At 41.1% G+C, this 20,623-nt stretch overlaps 1 protein-coding gene across 1 annotated transcript in view; it reads right to left on the reverse strand.

Moving 5' to 3' along the window:
- Positions 1-1,955: 1,955 nt before the first annotated feature.
- The window catches only part of LOC121462054 (protein mono-ADP-ribosyltransferase PARP14-like), a 44,000-nt gene continuing 25,332 nt past the window's right edge, over positions 1,956-20,623 (reverse strand). Inside the window, exons 7-17 of the mRNA XM_041673475.1 lie at positions 11,366-11,605; positions 10,598-10,819; positions 8,663-8,717; positions 7,956-8,105; positions 7,637-7,699; positions 7,125-7,289; positions 5,786-5,992; positions 5,099-5,698; positions 3,358-3,491; positions 2,568-2,742; positions 1,956-2,245 (exon numbers count right to left, since the gene is read on the reverse strand). Coding sequence (XP_041529409.1) covers positions 1,956-2,245; positions 2,568-2,742; positions 3,358-3,491; positions 5,099-5,698; positions 5,786-5,992; positions 7,125-7,289; positions 7,637-7,699; positions 7,956-8,105; positions 8,663-8,717; positions 10,598-10,819; positions 11,366-11,605 — 2,301 coding nt within the window. The remainder of the gene's footprint in view (positions 2,246-2,567; positions 2,743-3,357; positions 3,492-5,098; positions 5,699-5,785; positions 5,993-7,124; positions 7,290-7,636; positions 7,700-7,955; positions 8,106-8,662; positions 8,718-10,597; positions 10,820-11,365; positions 11,606-20,623) is intronic.

Raw genomic sequence — 20,623 nt, forward strand, 5'->3', positions numbered from 1 at the left:
AGCACTATTCATGGGAACAAGGTCATGTTTGTGACCGCATCTCTCACTCTACCTGGCAAAGTCTAGGCACTCAATAAACGGCACTGAGTCTGAAATTGACAGGAGAAAATTAGAAGGACAACGTTAGCCAGGTCTGGTGGCACAGGCCTCCGACAGGTAGCCAAAGCAGGAAGAGAGTGAGTTCAAGGCCTGCCAAGGCTATGGAAGCATATCAGAGGCAGTCTGTTCAACTAAGCGAAATCCTGCCTCAACATAAGAAGTAAGAGGACTGGGGTGTGTGTAGCTCAATGGTAGAGTCTTTCCTGTCTTATATGAGGCCCTGGCCATCCACTAGACACTGAGTTAGCAGCCTGACTAATTGGCTTGCACACAAAGCTGTGAAGTCATCAGAAGATGACTTGCCATGGGAAAGATGCTAGCGGATCTTTTCAGTGTTCACTCATTCTCACAGGGAGGAAGGGTTTCCCCTGGAGATGCAGCAGGGGTCATCCTATTAATTTTAGTAGGTAGCCAGAACATTAGGGTTGACATTAAAAGGGACTTTTTGCAATTGTGGCCAGCGCTTCTGAGCTGTGCCCCTCCTTGGGGCTGAGTTCACACAGACCACAAGCCTTATGCCAGCATTCAGTGTGTACATAGTCCTGCCTGGAGCTGTCCAGCCCTCATGGCACAGGGCTGGTAGTGAAGAAAGAGGTTCTCTGCTCTGCATCTGTTCAGTCGGTGGTTAGCAGCCTTACTGGCTCAGAGACACTGTGTGTCCTCACGGCACAGTGGCACTCCAACACGATTCCACTGGTGGCAGCCGGAATTACGTAGCTTCCTGAAAGTCCATGATGGTGTTACTGTCACATTTGAGACAGCACCACTTCAGCTGGTTTCTGATATAAATTTTCAATTAGATTGGCTTTCAAGTACATTCATTGCCATGGACCGGCTCAGGGGAGCCACTTAGACCATGAGAGAAGCAGGGTCTTGGTACACAGGAAGGCACAAGTTGGGCGAATGACAGACAGACACAACACACAAGAGAGTGGTAGAAATCTGCTGCTATTTTACTGAATTCATGTTTTCATTATATAGTATTCAAACAAAGAACAAAGCACAAGGTCATGTATCACTGGTTGGCACATTATGAAAGCTTCTTTTAGTCACATCAGCAATATTTAAGAAAAGCTTATTATCAGGGACTGGTGTTAGACATAAAACATCTTTAGAAGAGGAACTCTTTTTCTTGGGAACGTAAACCTCAGTCAAGTGGTTTCATCTTATGAATAGAAAGTTTCTGTCTCATTATCACTATCATGGCCCTTCCTCTTTCTAACCCTTTCTTTATCTCATCTAGTGACCAAATATGCTGAATAAGTTCTCTGCACCTGCTGAAATATACTTTTTTGTACCTTCTTATGCAGCAGACACCATGGGGGTTGGGATCTAGCAAGCCTATCCATAAAGTTCAAAGTATAATATAATACTCTTTGTCCATCAACATTATCTCATCTATTCCCTTGCTCATCATACACCCCATGTATGACAAAGGTTCTGCTGTAGTCTTATACATTCCCATATTGTGCTTCCCTATCCCAGAGCTGCTCCTGAAGAGATGATCCTTGTCTTATAGATATGAAGAATATCATTATTAAAAGAGATTGTGCAAAGCCCATAGCCAGCTAATCGAGAAACCCGTCTATGCCTCGGCAGTGGCTAATACTGGGCGGTCTGCCATTGACCTCCAGGGAGCCTAGTCCCATAGGACACGTAGCTCCCATCTGGCATAATGACATATGTCATGTCACACAGACGATACTGGAGTTGGTGTGGCAATTCATTTCTACCGTGGAGGAGTAGCTGAGGAAACATGTCCATGGCAAAGAAAAACCTTGTGCTCTTAGAGACAGCATAAGGAGGAAACTGTTAAAATTTGTCTTGCAGCAGATGCATGAAGGTGACCTGAAGTGTCACGGCCTAAAGGTGATGAGATACTCTGGGTATGCATGATTGTCATAAAACACTACAAACAAACTTGGGTTTTTTTCATCATCTGTGACAGCGTCGTACAAATCAGTAGGATTTTGAGGGTCCCTTGGAGGAGGCACAATCAGTGACGAGTTTCCAGTTGTGTAGTTCCCAGTGAGAACCCGCACATAATACATATACTTCTTCCCATTGGCATCTGGTCTGGAATATGTATCATGAGCTGAATAGGAAGCATTGACAGCAAAATAGGTTCCCTTCCCATAGCTTGTAGCTGCAAAAGGAAAGACATTTTAAATGAGTTCAATGTAGCATATAAATCAACATGTTAGCCCACTATCTCAACTCATGTAAAAGGAATGCTTGGCTTGAATATTTAGCATATTTTCTTCATCATCATCAATATTATTATTGTTATTATTAATTTTCCTCCTCAGACGTAGTCAAGGCCTTGGGGTGAAATTGAGACATATATTACTGTTTACTGCTAAAACGGACGCTACTCTGGCCAACACAATGTGAGAAATAGTGAACGGAGCCCAGGGTGGTTCTAAGTCAGCAGCCCATTTGGGGAAACTGACTGCATCCTTCCTCACCGTTCTTCCCAGCATAGCTGCGGTTAAATCCGTGGCTGTTGAGCTGTGGAATAGAGCTAGCCTCCGTCCCATGGAAGAGTTGTTTCTCATTTCTTTCATGGCCATTCTTTTCATCAATGATTTTTTTGTTTGCCTGATACTTCCTCCAGAGAGCAGGATTCTGGATCCTTGCAATCTATAAAGTAAAAAAGTTTTAAGTTATTCTGGAGAATCTAAGAGCCCTTGCCAAGTGATAGCCAGCTACCATCTTTGTCTTTCATGAGCAAAAATTCTACTTGAGCAAATTCAGTGCCAAATGACAGCATCCTATGTTCAGAAATATTTTTAGAACTGGTAAGACAGCTCAGTAAGAATATGGCAACCTGAGTTCGATCCCTAAAGTTGGAAGAAGAACACTGATTCCACAGAGTTACACTCTGACTTCTACATGTGCGAACAATCCTCCTCCACACACACACACACACACACACACACACACACACACGTGCACACACAGGGATGCATGTGCGTGCACACACACAAACACACACACAGACAAGGCTGTCTTACTGGCCTGGAGTTATTGCACCAAGTTAGTTTGGCTAGATAGGTTTCAGGCTGTTGTAAGCTACCTGATGTGGGTCTGGAAACCAAACTTGGAACTTAGGGTCCTCTGAGAGCACAAAAGAAACTCTTGACCCATGGGCCACCTCTACAGACCCATATATGAGTGGGTTTATTCAGGAACATTGGTTTTATTACTTATATAACTATATAACTTTTCCATTAGAAAATTCAGCACCCAACTTACCTTCTCTATGGCGAACTTTTGGCAGGTCTGGTGGAACTGGTTTGCCACCATGATATACTCAGGATCACTGGTTTGCAGACTGACCACAAGCAATTTCTTCCGTCCCATGTCACTCCAATTTGAAGGGATTTCAACTGTAAAATAGACATTTGAGGGCTCCTGTGTTCATTTCCGGTATGCTTTGACAAACCTTCCTCCCTGTTGTATTAAAGTCTCACAATTCTATGTATTCAAGACATTTCTTATCTTTCTAAAAGGATGCTGTTAAAAGTGTGGAACATGGACCATTGGTATCAGGATGAGATGGAAAACTTGTTTAAAGAGGCAGGCGATTTAAGGTGAGATAGCGCTGTGGTAGATCTTTTGCCTAACACATATGAGACTTGTTTCCCAGAACCCTCTCCAGAAGAAGACAAAAGCCATCCATGTCCTGAGTTAGAGTTTTTTAGGGATGGAGCCTCTCTGTCTACTCCTGTTTCCGTCTTGTTAAGGTGTGAGAACTAACTACATGTTGTAACTCACCTTCATTTAGTGCACAGCCTCTACTCTGATGTGATTTAACAAATTCATTACTAACTTGTTCTGAACAATCTCTGTCATTTGCACATGCATGAGTTTGTACCACTGGAGGGTAGTCTACATGTATTTTCTCATTTGCCTCACTCCATCCTTAAGAGGTAGGTGGGTGGGTGGTAGGGTTTATCTGTGGCAAGCTGTAGAACACCACATATGATATGTCATTCTTTTAGGGGTGCATAGAGTCTGGGGGTTCATTCATACTGGTCCTACAGAAGATGAATATAGTCTGTGGGAAGCCATTAGGGACTCATGTAGTTTGAGGGCAGGAATTGTCAGCCTACACAAGACAGACACTCCCTTCCTGGGGATCAGATCTACAGGGAACCTGTAGGCTGTGACCTGGCCTGGTACCCAGGAACTCTTGGCACAGGAAAGAGAAGATGGCAATAGAAATGGGGTCTTCCCTTGGTCATCATCATGGACACAGAGGCCAACTCTAACAAGTCTGTCCTCTCCTTGGGCAGCTTTTCTTCTGAAATGACTTTTTTCTACCTCTGCCTCAGACAGCCATTATTTCACCAGAAGAACTGATCCAGTATAAATGATCCAGGTGGAAAATGCAAGGTTAACCGTTGTTACGGTTAAGATGGTTCATCTTGGGCTGTTGGGCTCATACATGCTCTATTTTCCTGGCCATAGTGTATTCTCTAGAAACTCAGAGACCAAGATCTTTAAATCATTCTACCAGTGTTTTTTGAATTTTAACTACTTTAAAATTTAATATAACAGAGCACGTGCATCTCATGCCTTTAATCAAACCATTTGGGAGGCAGAAGCAGGCAAATCTCTGAAATTGAACCCATTCTGGTCTATGTTTGAGACCAGCCATGGCTATTAGTGAAACACTGTGTCAAAAACAAAACAAAATAGTCCCAGGCCATCAATGGCTAAATGATAAAACACTGTCAAAACAATAGAAGCTGGGTGGTGGCTCACACCTTTAATTCCAGCACTAGAGAGATACAGGTAGAATCTCTGTGAGTACGAGGCAAGCCTGGTTAAAAAGAGCTAGTTCCAGGACAGCTAGGACTCTTTCACAGAGAAACCCAGTCTCAAAAAAAACAAAAACAAACAAACAAATGACAAAACCCTGCTGTGTTTCTAAAATAATGTAAAAATCAAAGTTGGGGCAATGACTGACACCCATGAGCATGTAACTTGCCTTCATCTTTTAAGATGCGCCGAACTGTGACACTCTGTCCTTGAGGGCCCGTGGCCGTGTTTGTCCTCAAGTTCACTGTGAAGTCCTGATTATTAATTTTGACAACAGTGCTCTTGTGCTTTGCCTGCCATGCGTTCTCCAACTGCATGGTAGCTATTTTGTCGAAACAGTGTATGACATTGTTGTCAATATATCGCCATTCCACGAATGTGAGGACATAGTCTGCCTGGCTTTCCTTCTCTTTAGCCAATCGGATGCTCTTGATGAGGTTTTCAATCTCATCTCTAGCTCCTATCACATCTCTGCTGATTCCTGCAACTTCAATCAAAGGTGTCTTCTGGTCCAGCTTGATGATGATATTCAGCCTCTCCTGCAGCTCATTCAGCTTCTTGTACTCCTTCTCTCCAAAGTCTCTGACACACTCATCGTCACTGCGATAGGAAAGCTGCTGCTGGGTGATCAGGTTCTTTATCCAGGAGATCGTGTGGTCCACATTGTCTTCATCTTTGCCACATACCTGGAAAACTGTCTGTTCTATTTTCTTCTCCAAAAACAGGGTGTTGTGTTTGCGGGGAGTGTGCTTTGGAAAGCCAAAAAAAGCTAAAGAGAAAATGAAAATTAATATTTCTTTAATTCCCTTCAGTATCAAGGTGAGGAATATGTATTTGATAAAAGTGAGGAACTCACAGGTGAATCTAGACAGTAGAGACAGATGGGGAGGAGCCAGGGAGCCTTTTCTATCTTTCATGTTGTCATAAAAAGCATCCAGGATATGAGGCTGGAAGATAACAACTTTAACTTTCTTCACAGCCTGCACTGAGGGTTTCTGGATAAATTCTTCAATGGCATCCATTATGGCTTTAGCAACTGCATCTGGATCCTGTTGAGCACTTCCTTTAAAAACACACAAAAAGACAAGGATAAGATCCACCTGCAAAAGACTGCTACATAAACAATGAATTCCAGATGTCACAGGAAAGAAAAATTCCTGGCACTACCCTAATTGCTGTATAGTTTTCAACATTGGTGTCATCAAATAGTTTTTGACATCCTAGACACAGCGGGGAGGTGTTTCTATTCCATGCTGTCCACAGGTCAACACTCCAGGACAAGACCCTGAAACCTGTTCTGAGTAGTAACATTCACATCTGTCCTTTCCAGCTGATTCTGGCTCCCAGGGTCACTTCTCTCCCATTACACAGTCCAGTTGGCTTTCTTCCCTTGATTTACTAGAGTTTTCATAAGATCATAAAAGGCAGGGATAAAAAGATAATACACTTTGAAAAAACAACATGGTCCTTACAGAGACAATCTTAGCCTCTGATAGATTTTATGCATGTGTTGGGATTCTCTCAGATACCTCTGTGGACCTGATTCAAACTAAGGTAATTCTAAGGCACCCAAAACGGTAAGATACTTGTTATAGTCTATAATTCTAGGCATATTAGAATGTCTCTCTTCCCCATACTCTGTACCATTTTAGCTCCCCAGCAGAATTCGAATCACCACTGAGTAGATCCCCACTCCTGTCTTTACCATGTTCAGATCTTGTTTCTCAAGACCTGGAACCCACTGCAAGGTAAGACTGTGGAATAGCCCAAAGTGAATGGCAGCTCCAAAGTCACATGACAGGTAGTGTAAAAGTCTCCTGGCCAGTAGGCTTGATCAACTGAGAGCCCATCTGGATTATCCCTGTTAATGGCACCCACCAATGGGGCAGGAAATTACAGCAGATGCCTTTGACTAACCTTGAAGACAACAATTGTGGGGACACAGGTCACTCCTCCTGCCTCTGTCCTTCCCATCATTGGGGCCACAGGTGCACATAAATGCACCCTGTTCATTTTCCTCCTCCTTAAGGATCCCAGGGGCTTTGCTCATTCCCTAGTGGACAGGGTGCCTTGGAGTGAGGAAACTGTCTACTCCTAGGAAAGATGTCCCTATCATCACCCAGACCCAGTGAGGACCAAATTCACGGGGAAGTGGACACTTTGGGATGAAACCTTGACAGCCTGTGGCTACGGACCTGTGCCAATGGCTGGTAGGCAAATGGATGAGTAGTTCCTTTGTTCACATTCTTCCAAAACACAGGAAACTGATCTCTTCACGTCATTCCCACCAACAACGTGAATAATACTCTTGCATCTCAGTGATCCACCTTCAGTAACTATGTACTCCCTGTTCTGCTGAGCTGTGAAACATGAGCAGATTCAGAGTCAGATGCTAACCTGCACTTGGAGAAAGCAAGATGTCTGATTTCATGAGAAAACGTTTTATGAATTAAAAGTTCATGAAATACTACATGTTGTGAAATTTGGGGATAAATTTCTCTTAACTGTGAGATATCTTTCTACTTTTAACTTTTGTATGGAATTCTTTCATAAAATATATGATCTTAAGATAAATACAGGGGTCTCAAAACAAAACAGATTAATACATTGTCCTCCCAGCCCAAGGCCCTTCCTTGGTTTCCTCACTGCCTCCCACAGTCAATCTTCCACTTACAATCTGGCTCCAAGAAGCAGCATCGTTCCTTACCCAAGACAGAACATTCGTTTTCCACACTTTTTCCTGCACTTTCCAAAATTGCTTTGGAGACTCCTACATGAGAAAATAAAAATGGTGACCTGACCAGAAAGATGCCTTTGTGTCTCAACAGACCCCATCATGGAGCAGTAAGGAGAGAAGAGACATTTTCAAAATTGTTGCCAGTAGTAAGAAAGCCATTGAATTAAGTTTATAGATAAATTAACATGAACCAGCCCAAGTTAACAAATTGTTTTGTCTATAGAAACACCTCTTCATAGGATCTACCACACTGATTACTGCATGAGACAGAATCCATCTTACTAAGTACCTGATTTGAGATTAAATGTGTTTGATGTTGAATTGACAATCACATCTGCTGCTTCTTTGGTGATGTCCCCCAAGGCCACTTGAAAGAGGATTGGGCCAATATTCATTTCATATACTACTAACGTAGGGCTGGAGAGACTCCCATAAAACCCTGCCCAGAGGAAAGAAAAGACAGAATTAGGCACCAAGTCACCAGAAGCAAGAACAGCTGAGGTCGCAGGCTGCTCCGTCACTGTATTGGCTGTCTTTTACTGTTGTCCTGGCTCTAAGCTGGAACAGAAGTATATCTTGAATTTTGGAGTTTGCGGCCATCCTGGGCAACGTGGCAAAACCTTGCTTCATAACAAAGCTCCAGTGAACCCCAAACAAGATGAACTCAGAAACAGAAATCCACATGTGACAGAGAAGTGTTGGCTTGTATTGTCTCTTAAGATGTATCTTGGGAAATACACATCACAGTGGAGGTGGTAGTCTCATCAGTAATTCAAAATTCCCACTCTACAGCTTATATGACCTGGCCCACCTTTCCCTTTGTCCCAAGACCATAAACAGGCCACTGTTTTTTATACTCACATGCATGGAATGTCATTTAATTTTCATTTAATATGTTTGACTTACCAAAGAAATGATCACCATCATCCTTTTTCTGTCATTGAACAGTTACATGGTAACAAGAAATCACTGGTCAACTTAAACACTTTACTGTACCTTGGGTGTCACTTGGATTTCCATGACTCCTTTTGTCAAATTCATCTGAAAATGCCTGGAAACACAAACACAGTTTTAACCATTATACTCCCTATGCGATCAGTGAGTTTGCATTCTGGAGGGCTTCTGATTCGGTATGCACACGTGTAGTGATGTGTATAGTAAAGCCTTTGTACCTGGCTTTTAGTAACATGTTTCAGCAAAGCCTCGTTAGGTTTGTGTTGATCAGTAGAGGCTGAGAAATTGGGTTGAGACTATTTAAACCTTGAGGAAATGTTGTCTCTCTGGAATCTCTGCACTTGGTGCTCTGTGAGAGCTTGTAGCTGTACTATCTGAAGACATTTGTGGAAACCTGAGGTTCTTACTTTTGATTATGGCATTCCATAATTTGTGGGCTGTCTTCCCTGTCTTGAAAAACTGAGAAACACACACACACACACAGAGAGAGAGAGAGAGAGAGAGAGAGAGAGAGAGAGAGAGAGAGACACGGGGGGAGTGAGAGAGGGAGAGAAAACAACATTTACAAATAAAGATTGGGAGACTCAAGTCTATGAGATAGAATTCAGCCCTATTCATGCAAACATTCATACCCCACAAAAATCTCAGCATCTCCACCTCCTGCTCACTTTGTGTACAGAAATCTAAACTTGTAAAGTAATTCTGAATTCTAGAAGGGGAGCATGTGCTCCAGCAATGCCCACATCACCTTACACCACGATGTCTCAGGGAAGCTACTTAAAACTCTTAACAGCCGGGAAAGTACATACATACTTATATTCTCAGCATTCTGGAGGCCAATGCAGGAGGATTGCCATGAGTGTGAACAGTCTGAACTACTTAACAAGATCCTGTCTAAAATAACCCAAGCAAACAAACAAACCTCACTGTGCTTGCACAGTCCAAGCTGAAGTTGTCAGGAGATTTGGCTGCCCGATTAGAATGTAGGTTTCCTGCAAGAGCTTCCATGAATTTATAGGTAGTGTGTAGGTCTTGATAATAATGACTTAGGACCTAAAAATCCCAACAGCCCGATCCACAGGCATCTGTGGGCTTCTACCTTTACTGTGACATTGTAGAAACTGTTCTAACACTAAGGTCACATACTCTACTGGATTACAAAGACATGGAGAACAGAAATCAGGTCTTAGAATCAGACCACATTGCCGTAGCTGATGTGACACACTGTGACCGAGGATGAGTCTAGTATTTCTGGTCCAAGTGTCCTAAGTCACATGGGGACGTGTTTAAGCCACATCCTTCACTCATGATTAATTACATTTCCAGAAATGGTGGCTGGAATCACCTGCATCCCATCCTGGAATTTTCAGATTGATAATGCCATAAATGTGCCTTGATATTATGTATTAACATTTCTTTGTCCAAAGGACAGGCAACCCTATAGACTGATAAAAACAATGGGTATTACAGTGTGTGAGCCTTACTTGTCTGATTCTGATCCAGACATAAGGATGGAGAGATGGAGAGACATTCATGACACAGCTGTCACCTCACACATTAACTCTATCATTGACCACATGAAGGAATGACTGCATTTCAAGGTGTGTTTTGTGGTTAGGTTATGTTCAAAATGAATTGGTGAATTGTTTAGAGACAGAATCGTGTGTCAGCATTACACGTGAGAAAGAAATCAAACTCCAGCCACAGAGCAATAGCAGTTGGGGCAGAATAACAGAATAACTTCATTAGATTGGTTTATGGACTTTTGTGTGGGTTTGACACTTTCCTGAATAAAATGTGATTTTTTTTTCTGTAGCTAATTTTCTTGAAATTTGTCATGCTACATATAACCAGTCAGCACACTCTCCTGCACTGAAAACACATGAAACAAACCTCCTATTAGACCAAGAAGATGCAGAAGAACACAGGTCCCGTACTGCAGTTGACAAAGATATTAGAAGCAAGCCAAGGCTGTACCTGAATGTTTTCCACATCTCTCGGGTGCAGCAGAAACTGAACTTCCTGTAAAGTTTTCGGGTGGTTCTTGCTACTAAATTTGAGCACTTCTGAAATTATCAATTTAGCAAATTCTGGTTTAGGAAACCCCAGATTTCCTGTTCCTATTGCTGGAAATCCAATTGATTGCAGAGAAAGTGCCTCAGCGGTTCCTAGACAGTCTCTGATGATGTTTTTCATGATCTGAAAAGCACAGAGAACTTTCTTAAATGTCTTCTTTAGAAATGGGGGACCCTAAACAGTAAGCACTCAGCAGCTTTTCCTGGGATCACTGTCCACTCTATTGTGCTTTCAACAAAAGTTAGCAGCAGTGTGAGGGGGAAACTGTGGAGAAGAAATGAGAAAGAGAACGTGGACACCCTTACAAGAGCACAGACTCACTCCACCATAAGCAAAGAGGGGAAGCCACAGCTGTCCCAGTCTATCACTGTCTCCCGGCTTCAAGACCTCACCTTACCTTTCCTCAATAAATGTAATATATTCCCCCAACCCTTCCCTGACCATCAGTAACTGCTGAGCACAATAACTAACTTACATGTCTAACTATGACCTATATGAACTATGTCCTACAAGAAGTCATCTACAACTGAAAAGAAATGGCCATGGCATGGGACCTGCCAACTCATGATGCTGTCCCAGAAAAGAAGCAGACAGGGACTAGCTGTGGTGTGCTGTAGGGGCGTCCAGAGAGCTACCCCATGTCCTGGAGAATGTAAAGCTGGGTCCTACCTTCAGTGACCATGCACTGTTGTTGACTTTCCACTGTGGAGCGACCACGTGAAATACGTGGTGGCAGTTCAGGTTACAGCCACTGGTTTGTAGGATTGTGCCTGCCTTGATAGAGACCCCTTCTCCTGCTTCATTCAGTTCCTTCTGGAGTTCTGGCCCGGCCTTTTCCAGTAAGGCCTTAGAAAGGGGTCCTTTGTTGAGTGCAAGATCCGAGGGAATGGAGTTGACAATGACATCATTCTTAAAGACAAAACCAAAGATTCCTTTCAAATTTTTAGTAAAGGCATTCATCAACCATGACTACATTTGAGCCACTGGGTTTGGCAAAAGGAAGTCAGAAGTTGCTTATACATTTTGTGATTAATGTTAGGAGAAATAAAACTCATAAAAGTCAGAGTGGAAACAATTCAAATATCTATTGGCTGAGAAAAACAAATGCATCTTCATCTGATAGGATATTATGCAGCCACTAAGAGGAATGAAAAACTGACTTATGCTACAGTCCAGGCAATCCATGAAAGAATTCTCATCAGTGTAAGGAACTAGTCACAGAAGACACAAATATATTATTTCATTTATATGAAACCTCAGAAACAGGTGAATCTGTAGAGCCAGATGAGGTTGCACACACCTTTAATCCCAGCACTCAGGAGTCAGAGGAAGGTGGATCAAAGCCAGCCTGGTCTACACTGCAACTTCCAGATCAAACAGAGCCGTGTACCAAGACCCTGGTTCAAAAAGAAAATTATACAAATAAACAAGAACAGAGTAGATTGGATGTTCTCTAGAGCTAGGAGGGGTGGGGTGAGCAGGTGCATAAATTAAGAGTAACTGTTAATGACGACAAATTTCTGATGGAATAAGAGTGCACTGCAGTTAGATTGCAGTAATGGTTGATTGTGGATACACACACACACATACACACACAAACCTATGCTTACACTGCAAGAATTATCCCTACATGAGCGCCAACTCCAAGACTTTCCATGTTCATTTTTAGTGAATATACTGAAAACACTGCTGTGCCCTCTTGAAGTGTGAGTTATAAAACACTGTTTAAAGAAAAAAGCCATCCATAGCCAACTGTTAAAATGATATTTAGCTTTGCTCAGCTTAGCCTGTGGGAACATGCTTCAGCAGCATGTCCAGGTGAAAAGGTCCAATTGTGGGGCTGGGGTGATAGCTCAGTAGGTAAGAGCACTGGCTGCTCTTCCAGAGGACCCAGGTTCAATTCCCAGCACCCACATGACAGCTCAAAACCTTCTGTAACTCCAGTTCCAGGACATCTGATGCCCTCAATAGGCAAAACACCTCCATGTGTGAAGGTGAAATAAAAGTAAATATTTTTTAAAGTTTCAGTTGTATCACTGCTGGTCACAAGACTCCAAGACATGTTCTTCGTGGATGCTTAGAGATACATTCTCTTGAAAACAATTCAAAGCAAGATAAGGTATAGCATCTAGTTAATGTCATCGATTATCATAGCCAACATCTCTACCTATTGGTGGGGACAAGTGACTCCCACTGGTGATAATTTAGGACTTTGATCTTGGTCTTTAAACAGTGCTTTCAAGGATTGGTTAAAAATTTCACTGTAGAGTCTGGAAAGCTGGCTCAGCAGTTAAGAGCATTTGCTTTTCTTCCAGAGGACCCAGGTTCAGTTCCCAGCATCCACTCATGTGGCTCACAATCACCTGGAGTTCATCTCCAAAGGATCTGACACTGCCTTCTGGCCTCTGGGCACCTGCACACATGTGACATTCACTAATTAAGTCATACACTCATACACATGAATTTAAAAAAATAACAGAAATAAATATTTATCAATTTTCTCTATATTATGATGTTTATTTTCTTTGTGTTGTTGTAATAGTTTTCTTCTCTCTCTCTCTCTTTTTTTTAAAAAAAACCAAGATCTTATTAAGTTCAGGATGGCCTTGAATTTACTTTGTAGCAAAGGATAGCCTATTATTTGAAAACTTCATAAGTAAAAGAAACACTTCTAAAGCTTAAATCATACATTAAGCTACACACACTAATAGTGGGAGACTTCAATACTCTTCTCTCACCACTGGACAGGTCAGTCAGACAAAAAAATCAACAGAGATAAAAAAGAACTAACAGATGTTATAGTTCAAATGAACATAATAGACATATATAGAATGTTCCATCCAAACAAAAAAGAATATACCTTCTTCTCAGCACTTCATGGAACCTTTTCAAAAATTGACCACATACTCAGTAACAAAACAGACCTCAACAAATACATAAAATTTTGAACAATCCCCTATATTTTATCAGATCACCATGGCTCAAAACTATAATTCAACAGCAATACTAGTTCCAGAAAGCCCACAAACACATGGAAATTAAACAATGCTCATCTGAATCATCAATGGATCAAGGAAGAAATAAAGGGAGAAATTTAATCCTTCCTAAAATTTGGTGAAAATAACCATACAACATACCCAAATTTATGGGACACAATGAAAGCAGTGTTAAAAGGAATGTTCATGGAATTAAAAGCCTACATAAAGAAGCTAGAAAAATCCCACACTAGTGAATTAACAGAACATTTGAAAACAAAAAGAAGCTCACCCAAGAGAACTAGAAGGCAGGAAATAAATTGAGAGATGAAATCAAGAAAATAAAAACAAAGAAAACAATATCAACAATCAATGAGACAAAGATTTGGTTCTTTGAGAAAATCAACAAAATAGAGAAACCTTTATCCAAACTAACCAAAAGGCATAGAGAGAATATACAAATTAACAAAATCAGAAATGAAAAGGGGGACATAACAACAGACATGGAGGAAATACAGACAATCATCAGGTCATATTTCAAAACCCATTCTCCATAAAATTGGAAAACTTAAAGGAAATTGACAACTTTCTGGATAAATATCACTTACCAAAATTAAATCAAGACAAAATAATGAAATTAAACAGACCTATAACTGCTAAAGAAATAGAAACAGTCATCAAAATCTCCCAACCAAAGAAAGTCCTGGACAAGATGGTTTCAGCTCAGAATTCTACAAGATTTTCAAAGAAGAACTAATACCAATACTCCTCAAATTATTCCACATAATAGAAACACAAGGAACACTGCCAAACTCTTTTTATGAGGCTACAATTACCCTGATACCCTACATAAAGAAATTACTAAGAAAGAGAATTACAGACCAATCGCACTCATGAATATTGATGCAAAAATACTAATAAAATACCGTTAAATCAAATCCAAGAACATATCAGAAAAATCATTCACCATGATCTAGTTGGCTTCATCCCAAAGATGCAAGGATGCTTCAACATATGAAAATCTGTCAACATAATTCACCATATAAACAAACTGAAAAATAAAAACCACATGATAATCTTATTAGATGCTGAAAAAGCTTTTGACAAAATACAACATCTCTTCATGATAAAGGCCTTGGAGAGAGCAAGAATACAAGGAACATATCTAAACATAGTAAAGGCAATATACAGCAAGCCAACAGCCAACATCAAACCAAATGGAGAGAAATTCCCAGCGATCCTACTGAAGTCAGAAACAAGACAAGGTTGTCCACTCTCTCCATATCTATTCATTATAATTCTTGAGGTCCTAGCTAGAGCAATAATACAACAAAAGGTGATCAAGGGAATACAAAGTAGAAAAGAAGAAGTCAAACTCTTAGTATTTGCAGATGATATGATAGTTTACATAAATGAGCCCCAAAATTCTACCAAGGAGCTTCTACAACTCATAAACACTTTCAGTAATGTAGCAGTATACAAGATTAATTCAAAAAATCAGTAGACTGCCTGCACATAGATGATAGATGAGAAAGAAATCAGAGAAACATCATCCTTCACAAGGACCACAAATAGCATAAAATAATCTCAGAGTAGCTCTAACCAAACAAGTGGAAGATTTGTATGACAAGAACTTTGAAGAGGCCCCTTTGTTCGCGAGCTAACCAAGCAGCGCGGAGTTTCAATCTGGGCACCCAGTGAAACATCATTGTGGTGAGTGAGTGCTGCGGCAGCTGGGAACATACCTCAGCCTGCCCACACTTCCTGGCCATCCTACAGGGGCTATACTGCCCAAACCGCCTCTCTCTTCCTATCCCATTCAGCTTACATCCAGATCCCCACACCCCCTGTCTCCCTCCCTCCCTCCCTCCTTTGGGGCATAGCGCCTCCCTGCCCAGTCTGCTAGGGCGCTGGGACCGAATCCGAACCGGGAGGACAAAGGGGTGGCCGGTAGCTCCTTTGTTCCCATAGCCTGCCCTCAGCGAGCGGGGTGGGCCCTTTGTTCGCAAGCTAACCAAGCAGCACGGAGTTTCGATCTGGGCACCCAGTGAAACATCATTGTGGTGAGTGAGTGCTGCGGCAGCTGGGAACATACCTCAGCCCGCCCACACTTCCTGGCCATCCTACAGGGGCTATACTGCCCAAACCGCCTCTCTCTTCCTATCCCATTCAGCTTATATCCAGATCCCCACACCCCCTGTCTCCCTCCCTCCCTCCCTCCTTTGGGGCATAGCGCCTCCCTGCCCAGCCTGCTAGGGCGCTGGGACCGAATCCGAACCAGGAGGACAAAGGGGTTGCCCATAGCTCCTTTGTTCCCATAGCCTGCCCACAGCAAGCAGGGTGGGCCCTTTGTTCGCGAGCTAACCAAGCAGCGCGGAGTTTCGATCTGGGCACCGAGTGAAACATCATTGTGGAGAAACGTCTCTGGGGAGTGACATCACTGGGAAGGTACATCAGTGGGCAAGAAGACCTGATCCTGTAAAAGAAGATCCAAAGGGGAGTATTGGGAGGAAGAGATGGGCAGACGCCAATACAGGAATTCTCCCAACAATCTGAAAAACAACACGAAACCACCAGAAGCCAGTGACCCCACAACAGGAGGACATGAACACCTTAATCAAGAAGAAGTAGAAAAAACTGACTTCATGAAAGTGATTGACACCATTAAACAGCATATAAAAAACGCCCTTATAGAAATGGATGAGAAGTATAATAGAAAGTTCGAGGAATTGAGTAAATCAGTGAATGATACCCTAGGAAACCAAGGAAAAACAATCAAGCAGATAAAGGAAACAGTTCATGACTTGAAAACTGAAATGGAGGCAAAGAAGAAAACACAAACAGAGGGCCGGCTGGACATGGAAAATCTAGGTAAACGAATAGAGACTACAGAATCAAGTATAACCATCAGAATACAAGAGATAGAAGAAAGAATCTCAGATTCTGAGGATAACATAGAGAAAATAAACACTCTGATCAAAGAAAACAGCAAGTCCAACAAACTCTCATCACAAAACATTCAGGAAATATGGGACACAATAAAAAGACCAAACCTAAGAATAATTGGAGTAGAAGAAGGAGAAGAAGTGCAGCTCAATGGTACAGAAAATATACTTAATAAAATTATAGAAGAGAACTTTCCCAACCTGAAGACAGATGTACCTATGAAGGTTCAAGAAGCATACAGAACACCAAATAGGCTGGATCAAAAGAAAACATCCCCTTGCCATATAATAATCAAAACACAAAATATACAGAATAAAGAAAGAATATTAAGAGCCGCAAAGGAAAAAGGCCAAGTTACTTATAAAGGTAAACCTATCAGACTTACACCTGACTTCTCTATGGAAACCATGAAAGCCAGAAGGTCCTGGATAGATGTACTCCAAAAACTAAGAGACCACGGATGCAAGCCCAGACTACTATATCCAGCCAAACTTTCATTCACTATAAATAGAGAAAACAAAATTTTCCAGGATAAAAACAAATTTAAACAATACGTAGCCACAAATCCAGCCTTACAGAAAATAATAGAAGGAAAATCACTAACCAAGGAGTCCAACAATGACCACAATAACTCAGACATCTAGAGACTCTTCACCAGCGCAAATCAAAGAAGGAAAACACACAAACGCTACTACTAAAAAAGTGACCAGAGTTAACAACCACTGGTCAATAATATCACTTAATATCAATGGGCTCAACTCACCTATAAAAAGGCACAGGCTAAGAGATTGGATACGAAAACAGGATCCAACATTCTGCTGTCTACAAGAAACACACCTCAACCACAAAGACAGGCACCTACTCAGAGTAAAGGGCTGGGAAAAGGCTTATCAAGCAAATGGACCTAAGAAACAAGCAGGTGTGGCCATACTAATCTCTAACAAAGTTGACTTCAAACTTAAATCAATCAGAAGAGATGGAGAGGGACATTTTATACTCATAACAGGAACAATTCATCAGGATGAAGTCTCAATCCTGAATATCTATGCCCCTAATATAAAAGCACCCACGTACATAAAAGAAACATTACTAAAACTCAAGGCAGCCATCAAACCGCACACACTAATAGTAGGAGACTTCAACACTCCTCTCTCACCAATGGACAGGTCAATCAGACAGAAACCTAACAGAGAAATAAGAGAATTAATGGAGGTAATGAAGCAAATGGACTTAACAGACATCTATAGATTATTCCACCCAAAGAGGAAAGAATATACCTTCTTCTCTGCAGCTCATGGAACCTTCTCGAAAATTGACCACATACTTGGTAACAAAGCTAACTTACACAGTTACAAAAAAATATTAGTAACCACCTGTGTCTTATCAGATCACCATGAATTAAAGTTAGAATTCAACAACAATGCTACCCCCAGAAAGCCTACAAACTCATGGAAACTGAACAGTCAACTACTGAACCATACCTGGATAAAGGAAGAAATAAAGAAAGAAATTAAAGTCTTCCTTGAATTCAATGAAAATAAAGAAACAACATACTCAAACTTATGGGACACTATGAAAGCAGTCCTGAGAGGAAAGTTCATAGCACTAAGTGCCCACCTAAAGAAAACAGAGAAAGCACATATTGGAGACTTAACAGCCCACTTGAAAGCTCTGGAAAAAAAAAGAAGCAGACTCAACTAGGAGGAGTAGAAGACTGGAAATAATCAAATTGAGGGCTGAAATCAACAAAATAGAAACACAGAAAACAATCCAAAGAATCAATGAAACAAAAAACTGGTTCCTGGAGAAAATCAACAAGATTGATAAACCCCTATCCAAACTAATCAAACGACAGAGAGAGAACACGCAAATTAATAAGATCAGAAATGAAAAGGAGGACATAACCACAGACACAGAGGAAATTCAGAGAGTCATTAGATCTTACTACAAAAGCCTGTATGCCACAAAACTGGAAAATGTAAAAGAAATGGACGCTTTTTTAGATAAATACCATTTACCAAAACTAAACCAGGACCAGGTGAACAATCTAAACAGACCTGTAAGTCGCGAAGAATTAGAAGCTGTTATCAAAAACCTCCCTACCAAAAAAAGCCCAGGACCAGATGGTTTCAATGCAGAATTCTACCAGAACTTCCAAGAAGACCTAATACCTATACTCCTTAATGTATTCCACAATATAGAAACAGAAGGGTCATTACCAAATTCCTTTATGAAGCCACAATTACTCTGATACCAAAACCACTCAAAGACTCAACCAGGAAAGAGAACTACAGGCCAATCTCACTCATGAATATCGACGCAAAAATCCTCAACAAAATACTGGCCAATCGAATCCAAGAACACATTAGAAAAATTATCCATTATGATCAAGTAGGCTTCATTCCTGAGATGCAGGGCTGGTTCAACATACGAAAATCTATCAATGTAATCCAGCATATAAATAAACTGAAAGAAAAAAACCATATGATCATTTCATTAGATGCTGAAAAAGCATTTGACAAAATTCAACATCCATATATGTTAAAAGTCTTGGAGAGATTAGGGATACAAGGGTCATACCTAAATATAATAAAAGCTATATACAGCAAGCCGACAGCTAACATCAAATTAAATGGAGAGAAACTCAAAGCCATCCCACTTAACTCAGGAACACGGCAAGGCTGTCCACTCTCGCCATACCTCTTCAATATAGTGCTTGAAGTTCTAGCAATAGCAATAAGACAACATAATAGGATCAAGGTTATTCGAATTGGAAAGGAAGAAGTTAAACTTTCGTTATTTGCAGATGATATGATAGTGTACTTAAGCGACCCCCAAAACTCCACCAAAGAACTTATACAGCTGATAAACACCTTTAGTAATGTGGCAGGATACAAGATCAACTCCAAAAAATCAGTCGCCCTCTTATACACAAAGGATATGGAAGCAGAGAGGGAAATCAGAGAAGCTTCACCATTCACGATAGCCACAAACAGCATAAAATATCTTGGGGTAAATCTAACCAAGGAAGTGAAAGATCTATTTGACAAGAACTTTAAGGCATTGAAGAAAGAAATTGAAGAGGATACCAAAAAATGGATGGACCTCCCTTGCTCTTGGATTGGGAGGATCAACATAGTAAAAATGGCAATTCTACCAAAGGCAATTTATAGATTCAATGCAATCCCCATCAAGATCCCATCAAAATTCTTCACAGATCTGGAGAAGACAATAATCAACTTCATATGGAAAAACAAAAAACCCAGGATAGCCAAAACAATCCTATACAATAAAGGATCTTCTGGAGGCATTACCATCCCTGACTTCAAACTCTATTACAGAGCTACAGTAATGAAAACAGCGTGGTACTGGCATAAAAACAGAGAAGTCGACCAATGGAATCGTATAGAAGACCAGGATTTTATCCCACAAACCTATGAACACCTCATTTTCGATAAAGGAGCTAAAAGTATACAATGGAAGAAAGAAAGCATCTTCAACAAATGGTGCTGGCACAACTGGATGTCAAACTGTAGAAGAATGAAAATAGACCCATATCTCTCACCGTGCACAAAACTCAAGTCCAAATGGATTAAAGACCTCAATATCAGCCCGAACACACTGAACCTGATAGAAGAGAAAGTGGGAAATACCCTACAACAGATGGGCACAGGAGATCGCTTCCTATGTATAACCCCAGAAGCACAGACATTAAGGGCAACATTGAATAAATGGGACCTACTTAAACTGAGAAGCTTCTGTAAAGCAAAGGACATGGTCACTAAGACACAAAGGCAACCTACTGAGTGGGAGAAGATCTTCACCAACCTCGCAACAGACAAAGGTCTGATCTCCAAAATATATAGAGAACTCAAGAAACTAGACTTTAAAATGCTAATTAACCCAATTAAAAAATGGGGCACTGAACTGAACAGAGAATTCTCAGCAGAGGAAGTTCAAATGGCCAAAAGACACTTAAAGTCGTGCTCAACTTCCTTAGCAATCA

This window comes from Microtus oregoni, unplaced genomic scaffold (genome assembly GCF_018167655.1).
Source record: "Microtus oregoni isolate MIOR12 unplaced genomic scaffold, Mior012 000023F_ref0000262, whole genome shotgun sequence".
Lineage (NCBI taxonomy): Eukaryota > Metazoa > Chordata > Mammalia > Rodentia > Cricetidae > Microtus > Microtus oregoni.